General features: G+C 34.8%; 1 protein-coding gene across 6 annotated transcripts in view; it reads right to left on the reverse strand.

The window, feature by feature from the left end:
* Window positions 1-218: 218 nt before the first annotated feature.
* LOC149801933 (multiple C2 and transmembrane domain-containing protein 1-like) overlaps window positions 219-13,482 on the reverse strand; it is a 237,077-nt gene continuing 223,813 nt past the window's right edge. For all 6 annotated transcript variants that reach the window (XM_089956319.1, XM_089956318.1, XM_089956316.1 and 3 more), the window contains one exon: window positions 219-4,310. In XM_089956319.1, coding sequence (XP_089812445.1) covers window positions 4,248-4,310 — 63 coding nt within the window. In that variant the 3' untranslated portion in view covers window positions 219-4,247. The remainder of the gene's footprint in view (window positions 4,311-13,482) is intronic.

Genomic DNA, 13,482 nt, shown 5'->3' on the forward strand with positions numbered 1-13,482 from the left:
AATTGTAATGCCAAATTACTGTAGAGCTTAAAAAAGCCTATAACTTTGCATTACAACTCCTCCCCCATTATAATGTAGTACCTGGGATCCATAAATGCCAAGGTATTGTGAATATGACAGAATACTGCATGAATTCATGCAGCATGTATGTACTGGTGAGTGGGTGATGGTGGAGGATTGGGTTGGAAATGTTGTGTAAACAAAACACCAGGCAAAAAAAAAGTAATATTAGTTTATTTCACTTTATGGTATTTGTACATCTAATTTTGTCTGATAATAAATAATGTTTTGAAAAGGAAATAAAAATATAATACCAAACTTTATGTTGTTTTCTTTCAACCTATATTATGATTAATTTGACAGATCAGATCATACAGGTAATACTGAAACAATGCAACAGCCACCTTTAATAAATACACCTGCCAATCCTCATTTCTACTGTAAAGCTGCATTGTCATTGCATTTAAAGTGAATTAAATTTAAGAAAAGAATCACAGACACATGCAAATAAAATGGTATCTTTAAATTCTGCTTACATCTGAGGCTAATATACCTTGACATTAAGAATATAATTTTTTAAATTAACTGCCAATAATCATATATTTTCCACTTCTAAACAAATTTTGCAATTAGTGAACATCTGTAAAGAAAGCACACAGAGGAATGTCATTTTTATCAAATAAATCTCATTCACATTCAAAGCACAATAAGTAATGTCATTCTTGTCAAATAAATATACTGACATTCAAAGCACAATGAATAATGTTATTTTTGTCAAATAAATATATTGACATTCAAAGCACAATGAATAATGTCATTCTTGTCAAATAAATATATTGACATTCAAAGCACAATGAGTAATGTTATTCTTGTCAAATAAATATACTGACATTGAAAGCACAATGAGTAATGTTATTTTTGTCAAATAAATATATTGACATTCAAAGCACAATGAATAATGTTATTCTTGTCAAATAAATATATTGACATTCAAAGCACAATGAATAATGTTATTCTTGTCAAATAAATATACTGACATTGAAAGCACAATGAGTAATGTTATTTTTGTCAAATAAATATATTGACATTCAAAGCACAATGAATAATGTTATTCTTGTCAAATAAATATATTGACATTCAAAGCACAATGAATAATGTTATTCTTGTCAAATATATTGACATTCAAAGCACAATGAGTAATGTTATTCTTGTCAAATAAATATACTGACATTCAAAGCACAATGAATAATGTTATTTTTGTCAAATAAATATATCACTGACATTCAAAGCTGAAAGGCAACTGAATGTGCACCATGCTTTGCTAAAACACAAACAAAAAAGAAAAAAAAAACTTGTATGCATGTATGTAACCCATTTCATATCCAATGTTGTCTGAAGCAAGCACATCAAAGTACTCCTCAAAATATAATGGGTAAGCACTGTTTGCTTGCATGATGTGTATTCCCTACTTGAAGTATTTTATGATTTTATGTTGTTTTGAACCTGATAGCTGGAGTGTATCTTTAAAAGTCTATGATGCTTCTCAGCTGCAAAATCTTTAAAGGCCTAATGTCCTGGCTTTCTAACCACATCAGTCCTTTCTTTAATCCAAATATGGCTTTCTAACCACATCAGTCCTTTCTTTAATCCAAATATGGCTTTCTAACCACATCAGCCCTTTCTTTAATCCAAATATGGCTTTCTAACCACATCAGTCCTTTCTTTAATCCAAATATGTCTTTCTAACCACATCAGTCCTTTCTTTAATCCAAATATGGCTTTCTAACCACATCAGTCCTTTCTTTAATCCAAATATGGCTTTCTAACCACATCAGTCCTTTCTTTATTCCAAATATGGCTTTCTAACCACATCAGTCCTTTCTTTAATCCAAATATGGCTTTCTAACCACATCAGTCCTTTCTTTAATCCAAATATGGCTTTCTAACCACATCAGTCCTTTCTTTAATCCAAATATGTCTTCTAATTTGGAAGTGGAGCTTACAACAAGTATATCCTTTTAGTTACTGTCAATAGTACAACCAACTTCCTGTTCATGGGATCTTTCTTTTTTCCTTCTTTTTTTATTGTTGCCTTGAAAAAACGGACAATTTCAGTATCATTCTGTTATTCAACACTGGGGTGGTTCTCATCAATGTTGATGTTAAGCCAATGTTGAGGACCATCAAGTGGTTTCAAATGTTCTCTCAGCTATGATTTAGTCCATAACAACCTAACTTTACATTTCACCAGACTGAAGTAATTTTGAAATGTTCAACTTACTCTTCAATGAACAAGTTTATCTTTTCCTGGACATCTCCACAGAGAATGAGAGATTAAATGTTTCATTCACCATTTATCATATATAGAGATACTACTGAATTTACCCTCTAACTTATTTCACAATAATGTGACATGGTTACTTTTGGGCGTACCACAGTATATTAGGAATACAATACCTGACACTGACTGAATACAACATTGGCTAATTAAAGCTCAAAACATGTTATGTACATGTCCAAATCAAATACTCTGGTTTTAATGTTTATGTTTTCAGCTGACACATGTTCAAAATTGTAACAAAAAAAGAAAAAAGAAAATCATTTTCATAATTCTGTCTATAGGGCACATAGTATTTCAGCATTTTATCCAGCATCATGTTATAGTGAAGTAAATCACAATGGGGTAGAACTGTAATCATGTTGGACATTTTGCAGTATATGACATATGTCACTAATTTCATCTATACTAAATACAACTTTGTGTCCATTTTTAAAATAAAAAAGCAATATCTTGATATTTCTCCTGCACAGACATCAGTCTGACATACTGTAGTATAAAACACATTTCATTAATTTCATATCAGTTAATTGCAGGTTTGAGTCTTTTTTTTAAAAAACAAAAAAGCAATAACTTTGCATTACACATGCAGGGACATTCCTGTAAAATATTTCAATGTGTCATATCACAAAGTGATAAAGTATTTATTACACTAACTGTCAAAAATTACAGTGACAAAAATGGACAATTAAGACATCCACAACAAACATTTGAGTCAATAAGGCATATTATGTTTGATCAAAATCTGAAATAAATAAGAAATCCAACATGCCACATGTAATTCAATTATTGTGGTCCATTTTACAATAATTGTGGATGAAGTCTGTGTCTGGATATTATTAACTGACCTTGAATTGTATTGATCAATTAGTGACAGATGCTTTTTCACTGCTCTTTCATTTTGAAACTAATTTCTTCAAAATGCAAAGTCTTCTCTGTTAATTGGGTTTCTGATGACAAAATTTTCTGCCAATGTGTGCAAGACGTTAAACTCGTGTATATCAGATATATCACACTTTAGACATACAGCAATATCATAACAAAATTTCCAGCCAAATACTAAAACAGCAAAATTTCCAGCCAAATACTAAACAGATGCAGATGATACGCAAATTTTAACTATGCAAAGTTTGGTAATGATAAGCTACTGCTATTATTTTCATCTGAAAAGTGAAACTATTCACAAGCCAAAATATCAAGATGTCTGTCTGAAAAAAGATCATGTAATACAAAAATCACAACATATTTAGAAGTATAAGAAAAATTAAGGAAGGAAACTGATTCAGAGCTGTTCCATTCTAACAAATATGGTACACAGGGAAGGCTGCTTTCCCCCAAAAATTACACATAGGAGTATACTTATTACTCAAAGACTTCATATTAAAATTATACAAAAGTCTAAGTTGCATATATGTGTGACTGCTCCACATTTATGGTGAATTCCCCAATTATGTTTTACTTGAACAGCCCTAGGCAGGATTTTAAAGGATAGAAACTATTAGCCATATTAATATACATTTCTTGAATCATTCATTTGTTAATTTGTGTGTGGGTGAAAATGCAGAAGTTACTTCATGAAATTTACAAAACTTAAATGACACAAAAGTATTATTATTTACAGTAGTTGGAATGAGTTGAAAATAATATAATTTAGTGATCAGCTGAAACACTCTGAGGAGCATTAACATATAGATCTATACAACCTGAACCAAAAGGGACTAAATAAAAACCCATGTGGTTATTTATATAAAGATATGATGGAGAAAAATTGCATTTGAACACATCTCTGTATATAATCTCAAATAAATAACAGCTAGTAGTTTTGTAATACAAAACTCGTGGTAAACTTGACAAACGACCACAAAGCTGCCTTGTAAAGAAAGACCGAATTCTTCAGTTGAAATCACTGTCAGGACTTCTTTTTGTTTGAGGAGATTGTATTGATGTCTGGCCTCAACTCTCTGTACATGATCTGAAATGATAAAAAGGCACTTATATACAGCAGAACGAGAAATCTGCATATGATTTTGTTGCCCCATTAACCCATACTTTTATCAATGAAATAACACCATTATTTATTATATCTAACAAACACATTAATTAACTGTATAATGAACTGCTGTTGTCTGTTTCTTCCCACCACATCCAAAAAAAACCCCCAGATATTTGACAGTTTAATGAAGTTGGTGATCATTCCTATTGAAGAGAAAAGTTCATGTTATGATGTGATGGCATGGGTTAAAAATATGGATGTTTAGCTGGTTTTAACACATTAACACCTAGCGAAGACTTAACGGGGCAGGAGGTAGTATCCTACTGCCGAGCTCTGTTGCGTCATGGTCATGCATGATACACTAAAGTGGGTGGTATTATAGAAAGGTAGACAGATGTAGCTCTACAATGATACCAAATAATCTGGAATATCTAGTTGCACTACAAAATACAGATAAAAAAAACATTTTTTGGACCTGACTTTTTTTTACCCAAAATTCGCCCGTGGTCAGAATCCGATTTTGTGTCTGGATTTTAGGCTTTTTGGTCTCAGATCTAAGGCAAACCAGTATGAACCGCAAACAGACAGATGAGGCTTTGCAAAAAGTAGGTAAGATGGGCATTTGGAATAAGGAGTGGTCTCCATACAAAAATAATGGCTCCGTTTAGCAAAAAACAATTTTTAAAACATTCCAACTTTCAACTTTTACCCTTCTGCTCATGTGCGAGTCAAACAGCCAATGAAAAACAATGTTTCTAACACAACTGAGCATTATATTATTGAAAGATGACCGGGGATTTGGTGTTTTCGAGTTTATTCAGAAATAGCTTTCAAAATGTGTTTCCTACTCAATTTTCAGGCGAAAATGACAAAAAGCTCCAGGGATTAATGTGTTAACAAGACTTTGATTGCATTATTGATTGCATCATTCTGGAGAAATGAGTGCTAACAGCATTAACAGTAGTGCTGCCATATATCACCTTGAACAACCTTGTACTTCTTAACTAAGCATTCACAATTCTTCTTTGATGAATCTAAGCCAATTTGTGTTCACAGCAATAATTAGAAGGGCTGCATCTATCAAGCATATAAGATCAATGAATTATTTATGGCTCATAATAAAGGCAATACATATGTTATTGACGGATCTGGAGCCAATAAGATGTCAACAACTGTAATTTGTTGTAAATTTCACAAAGGGAGACAATACATGACAAAGTTTAATTAACCAGTCACTTTACTAAATAATGTTTCACAAACAAAACAATGAAAATTTACTTATTCATAAATGACAGAATGCGATGTGTCATGCAAAATACAGGACTTCTTACTCCCAAACCTGCAGACACAGTTGACGTTTTGAAAAAAATATAATTTTAATTATTCTTAGCATACAAAAAGTGGACAAAAGCGATCTTTACGGATTCCACGATCTATGCCCATAACCTGTATAAACAATAAGTCTTCTTAATGCCCAAAAACCGTATAAACAATAAGTCTTCTTAATGCCCATGACCTGTATAAACAATAAGTCTTCTTAATGCCTAAAACCTGTATAAACAATAAGTCTTCTTAATGCCCATGACCTGTATAAACAATAAGTCTTCTTAATGCCCATAACCTGTATAAACAATAACAGTCTTCTTAATACCCACAACCTGTATAAACAATAACAGTCTTCTTAATGCCCAAAACCTGTATAAACAATAAGTCTTCTTAATGCCCATGACCTGTATAAACAATAAGTCTTCTTAATGCCCATAACCTGTATAAACAATAACAGTCTTCTTAATGCCCATAACCTGTATAAACAATAACAGTCTTCTTAATGCCCATAACCTGTATAAACAATAACAGTTTTCTTAATGTCCATAACCTATATAAACAATAACAGTCTTCTCAGTGCCCATAACCTGTATAAACAATAACAGTCTTCTTAATGCCCATAACCTGTATAAACAATAACAGTCTTCTTAATGTCAATAACCTGTATAAACAATAACAGTCTTCTTAATGCCCATAACCTGAATAAACAATAACAGTCTTCTTAGTGCCCATAACGTGTATAAACAATAACAATCTTCTTAATGCCCATAACCGGTATAAACAATAACAGTCTTCTTAATGCCCATAACCGGTATAAACAATAACAGTCTTCTTAATGCCCATAACCTGTATAAACAATAACAGTCTTCTTAGTGCCCATAACCTGTATAAACAATAACAATCTTCTTAATGCCCATAACCGGTATAAACAATAGCAGTCTTCTTAATGCCAATAACCTGTATAAACAATAACAGTCTTCTTAATGCCCATAACCTGAATAAACAATAACAGTCTTCTTAATGCCAATAACCTGTATAAACAATAAGTCTTCTTAGTGCCCATAACCTGTATAAACAATAACAGTCTTCTTAATGTCAATAACCTGTATAAACAATAACAGTCTTCTTAATGCCCATAACCTGAATAAACAATAACAGTCTTCTTAGTGCCCATAACGTGTATAAACAATAACAATCTTCTTAATGCCCATAACCGGTATAAACAATAACAGTCTTCTTAATGCCCATAACCGGTATAAACAATAACAGTCTTCTTAATGCCAATAACCTGTATAAACAATAACAGTCTTCTTAATGCCCATAACCTGTATAAACAATAACAGTCTTCTTAGTGCCCATAACCTGTATAAACAATAACAATCTTCTTAATGCCCATAACTGGTATAAACAATAGCAGTCTTCTTAATGCCAATAACCTGTATAAACAATAACAGTCTTCTTAATGCCCATAACCTGAATAAACAATAAGAGTCTTCTTAATGCCAATAACCTGTATAAACAATAAGTCTTCTTAGTGCCCATAACCTGTATAAACAATAACAATCTTCTTAATGCCCATAACCTGTATAAACAATAACAATCTTCTTAATGCCCATAACCTGTAAAAACAATATCAGTCTTCTTAGTGCCCATAAAAAACAGGGCAGTTAATACAACTGACTGTTGCAAAGATGATTAAGAGTAACTCAGTCAAAGATAAACAGACACCTTGGCACAGATTACTTAATAACTGACAATAACTAGGATGATGTTTTGTTAAGAATCTTTTGTGGCAAATCCCATTAGGCTAATATACATTGGTAAAGTACACAAAGTGAAACAATCAAGATCATTTTAAGTTAGGTGAATCGAAGCCAAATAGTATTCCTCATATTATTTTGGTACTTGGAATAGTATAGAAACATGATTCAATTTTGAAGGCAAAATGTTGATACACAGCTGTGATTCATAGGGGTGAATGAAGCAAGCAATAGGCCTATAAATGTAAATTTTAGAACAACTGATTGATGGAGTTTGACTTTGTCAAGAGCAGCAGCAAGAGGGGGCATTATATTTATTGCAAATACTGCAAAACACTATATTAACATTAGTCATGCTGGAGTGTTTGACCAGTGGAGTTAAAAACAGGGGGGGGCATAGAGATTTGTTGATACATGTATGTACATTTTCAGGTGAACCGTAATAATTACCAAGTTTAACTGCAGTCCATTAAAAGCTGTGGGACTAGGTGTGCTAATAAGATTGTGTCATACACTGTCATAGGTTACAAGGCAAAAAAGGACAATAACAAAGACTGGGGAGCAAAGTGGTTTATTTATAGTTAGCACAACTTAAAACAACAATTTAACACAAGCTCTAATGAGTTTTTCATCAATTTGTACCTCTTCAAATGAAAACCAATATATTTACCAATCTAATTGATAACCTAGAACGCTGACAAGTGAGCTCAGTCAAGGTGTCTCATGTATCTGTAGCTGCATACCAAATATTGTTCCAGTCTAATAAAAAGGGTTTAGTATGTGGAATGAAAGTCACGGTTTGACAATCAGAGGCTTTAAATTTTTCAAGCAATATGATAGAAAGCTGACAAATGAACTCAACCAAGGAGCTTCAATGTCAAACTGAAAACAAAATTTGGAATAATAAAAGGAAGTTGTTGTGCATATCAGTTAAGACATTAACAATGATCAAACAAAATACCTAACTTCGATGAAATCCAATAATAATTAGAGTAGTTGTTGTGTAGTAAGCACATTTTCAGTAAATTACATTTCTCTGACAATATTTACCTGATCACATTACAATAAGATAATTTTCTTTGCCTTCTCCGAATGCATCCCTCGCATAAAGAGGAAAAAATCTGATTCTGTCTATATACTGTATACATAATGGGAAACAACTATTACAGATTAATTCCCCTTTCTACCAGCTAGGTGGCTACCATTATACCCAGTTTAAATCAGTATTTTACTTGAGCAACACCTTGCGGAAGGGTGGGTGGGATTATTTGTAATGTGATCAGCTAAGTATTGTCAAAGAAACCTTCTCTGGCAAAAATAAATTACCTGATCACATTTTATTAGAAGGATAGGGACCAGGATGAGGAATGCTTAGCATATTAGTCTCCCTTTGTAGGGACAACTCTATATGAAGTAGCGGTGCTCCCTTGATAATGAATCTGTCAGGACAAAGAGCTGGCCTGGAGTGTGTCAGACATGAATATTACCTGATATTGGGAGTATCCATGAATGTATCCCCTTACCACAAAGCAAAGGTGTGTTGATTGTTCTTCCCTTTGCAGAGGTATGTCACCATATGCAAATTTTCAGACAGTATCAAGACTGTTTCATAGGTACGTTTCATCCACACGTGGAAGGAACTGAGAATGACTTTTATTTCCAAGAGGTTGATATGAAAAGCATTCTCTTGAAGATTCCATATGCCACTGGTCACTGCAGGTCCAGTAATAAACTGGCCTTGCAATGTGTCCACTCCTGCACTAAACAGACCAAGAATCCATATGCCACTGATCACTGCAGGTCCAGTAATAAACTGGCCTTGCAATGTGTCCACTCCTGCACTGAATAGACCAAGAATCCATATGCCACTGATCACTGCAGGTCCAGTAATAAACTGGCCTTGCAATGTGTCCACTCCTGCACTGAATAGACCAAGAATCCATGTGCCATTGGTCACTGCAGGTCCAGTAATAAACTGGCCTTGCAATGTGTCCACTCCTGCACTGAATAGGCCAAGAATCCATATGCCATTGGTCACTGCAGGTCCAGTAATAAACTGGCCTTGCAATGTGTCCACTCCTGCACTGAATAGGCCAAGAAGCTGTAAGAAACTTCCTCGCCTGAACAAGATATTGATTCATGCTTTCTCCAATGCACAAGTTATGCAGTACTTTAAATGGGTTTGAGAGAAAGACAACTTAATACATGTTAAGAGTTCCATGTCTAGATGAACAATATGTTGAGGAAGGACAAGATCTGACTTCTTAACACTGATTAACCATCCTGAAATGCAAATGAGGGAAGTAAAATTGTTCATGTAGTGATCAAAAAACCACACTTACCGAATGATTTTGTAGTGTGTTGTCAAGGAAGGATGTGGAGGACATTCTGAATTGGGATATGACTTGGTCTAATATCATACTTTAGGTCCAGCTTTAGCATGATGGGTGATGACTTCTCCAAACAATGAACGATCCATAGTAATGCAGTTGGAAGAAGATGCTAGGTGTTAAGGGTTCCATCCTGAGATGGACAAAAATGTTGAGAAGGGACAAGATCCAACTTCTGTAAATTGGTTATCCATCACACATTTCATGACCCCAAAACCAAACTTACCAATGTGGCATGTTGTGCAGGAACATCACCATCTCTGCAGCTCGCATAATAAAGGCCTAAGGGCTTAAACTGGGGCGATTTGAATCAATATATGGAAGCATGTGTTGGACATGTCAAGACTGATTGTATACTAGCTGTATCTGTTACAGGTCTCAATTGCCACTGGACTTCATATCCAGAAATGTTCTAGAGAAGAAGCCCTATTTGTATTGTTTTTGAATGATCTACACCACCCTATACAAGCAGAAAAACTTGTAAAAACATCCCCCTTAATGTGACTGCTTGGGAATTCCATTATGAAGAAGAGTGAAGGGGTTCAGATAACAAAATCCAAAGACCCTCTGATATGGATTTAGTGTGCATGGCTGGTCCAAATTGGACTGAAAGGAAGTATTCTGTCACCTGAGGTGGGTTTCCAGAGGGCAATGGTGATGGTGTAAAACAGACAACTGAACTGGGCAAAGAGAAAATGCGTTCCTCTCCCCTCCCTACCTGCCTATAGTTCACATTGTCAGGAAAAAAGACAAAATACCTGCCATCGTTTAGAACTGCCATTGCAAAATCTCTGGTGACAATCATCATTTCTCTTGCATGATCCTTAACAAGTTCATGCAAAGACAGGAGACTGCGCTGAAAGTTAAAGAGCAACTCTTGTGCCACCTCATCAATTGGATGCCCTAACAGAAGTAGAGAAGTGGAGAACCAAAAGGTTATATAGAAAAACAACAATGGTAATTTAATTTTACGTCTAGATGAAAAAAAAACATCAGATGCACAAATTAGAGAGGAAGTTGACAAAGTTTCTGACTAACTCTGATGTGAAGTTAAAGACTTGTCTGTGCACTTAATCAACATCTAGACAGGATACACTTAGAGCAAATATCTCTAACATATGGGATGAGAAACCTGCATGCAACTGACTTACCATAAAGAAAAGCCAATACATTACCAGGATCATGAAAGCTCCAAGAGATGCCCAGTAATTTTTTCAATCTTGAACAATTTTAGCTAGGTTCTGAATGAAGAACAATCATCATCATCATCTATATCTACCACGAAATGGACCTTGCAGGTAGAACTGATTGAAGGTGAAGGCTGGCATTCCAACAGAGACAAAATCCTATAAATGTCTTCTATTGCTGTCGTGAACTAAATTTCATCTCTTCCACTGTCAGATCAGCATGATCTGGCAAATCTGTTTCATCACCTTTGTCTATGGGAAATGATAATGAAGAATCATCAGCACACATCATCATTTTTCCCATTGGATATGCTTATCTGGTCAACTGGTTGACTGGTTCACCAGTCTGAGATAACAGAGTCATGTCCAATGTAAGTTTACAATGCTTGTTTGTACACCTGGACTTGTTGGTTGGCAGTTGGAACAGCATACAAAAGTCATTATATGCCTTGTGGTCAGGCTGGCTGGTGCCATATGGTAGGTACAGCCTGTTGGCTGTGCAGTTTGCATGGATGGATGGCTTGCTGGTCAAATTTAACAGACTCCTGACCACTGTAATCATACAAAACTGGACTGATTGGATGACAGAACTGCATATCAAAGACAATATATGCTTTAAGGTCCAGGTGCTGTATAGTCAGTACAGACAGTCCATCAAATTGCAAATCTTTAAATCTGGCTTGTTTTTTCATGCACAAATGGGATAAATGATTGCAAGCCAACACATATCACTGGAGTATTCCTAATGGGATTACAATATGTAATCGCCATTTTACTTGTCAACATATCAACAACAAGGCATTTTGAATCACTGATTGTACGCAATTCCAAGACTTAATTTGAAACACCTGTGTTTTCTGCTGTATACACTGATACAGTAACTTCTGGCACTATTTCTGAATCTTCATGGAGTGGGGGTTGGGGTGGAAAAGGCATCTCAACATCACCTATGAGACTAATCAATGATTCAGCTGTATACATGGATCACTAATTCCTGTTGCAATCATGCATTTTCATTGGGGTAGGTGTGGATGGCATCTCAACATCCCCCATGAGACTAATTAATGATTCTAGTGTATCCATGGATACGGTATGTTGTGTCACTCTTCTGCGTCTTCACTGAGGGTGGAGAGGGATCTCGATATCATCCACGTAACTAATCAAGGATTCTACTGTATCAACATGTTCTGCATCTGCATGAGGGGTGGAGTGGGTATCTTGACATCCCCATGAGACATGAGAGTAATCAATGATTCAGATGTGAAGTGAATTTTAAGTCTTGTTATAATGTATTGGAGCAAGCTTGTTTTTGTGGCCCTTGACCTGCATTTTTAAAACGTTGGACCAAGCAGTTGTGCACCAGAGCCAATTGAATGCATTGACATGTCTCATGTCCATCCTCCACAACCTTAAATTGTTCACACTTCTTGAACTTGCTTGACATCATTATAATGTAAAGAAACAGACAAGTGCATACAAAAATAAAATATGTACATGAAATGAATAATGTAGACCATGTTACTGAAATGACCTTGAAGTGTAATAGATGAATAAATAGTACAGCACCCAAAAATTTCTTCGGTGAAACTGAATGCTACTTATCAAAATCACAAGTGACAATAATGAACAGTATGAAATTTGCCAAAATATGAATAAATTCTCCAGAGTTCCCAAAAATGTTTCAAGCACCATATAAAACAAAATTCTGACTTAAAGTACCACTGAAAAAGAAACATGGATGATTACATTTAAGTTGTACAAGTTACTGAATTGAACTGGACTGTCTGGGGGACATCTTTCCTGCATGGCCAGCAAAAATAAAAACTGGTTTTAACCAGGTATAACTGTAGCCACCACCAAGGGAGAAAGGGGAGTTAACCTATAAGAGTTGCCTCTCTGTCTATAGAAAACAAAGAAAAATGTTTTTCATTCTTTCTGGGAGGGCTGGATTTGGAGGTAGCAAAGAAAGTTATCCTAATATAAAGTGATCAGGTAATGTATTTGATGGAGAAACAAAGGTGGGTTGATCTGACATTCATGGGCTAAATCTGTATTCACTGATGATGTAGAATGTTGACAACTGAACTCGACCAAGGCCAATATCAACTGTAAATAATATTTGAATGTGAAACAACAATAATTAAGGAAGTCATTATTCATTTAATCATTTAACCCGTCAAGCTTTGAACAAATCTCAGATTGTTTTCAGCTATAACAAAAAATTTTAATTAGCTACTGTGGCAGCAGATGTGTTCGATGGTCAGATTGGTATCATTAAGGACCAAACAGACATCAATTGAAGTCTTTTGGTGAAACCCCATGTCAATATTTGAAGGAATTAGCAACAGCAAAACCTTCATGACAGCTGCCATGGAAGCCATATAGGATGTATGATTGGCACCACTTTAAATTAGGGCCAACTAGCTATCTTATGAAGTCTACTGGTGAAAACTCCATGTTGAAATAGCCATCCATATTAGGGAAGAGA

The sequence above is a fragment of the Sinohyriopsis cumingii genome, chromosome 4, assembly GCF_028554795.1.
Source record: "Sinohyriopsis cumingii isolate HCF-2022 chromosome 4, ASM2855479v2, whole genome shotgun sequence".
Lineage (NCBI taxonomy): Eukaryota > Metazoa > Mollusca > Bivalvia > Unionida > Unionidae > Sinohyriopsis > Sinohyriopsis cumingii.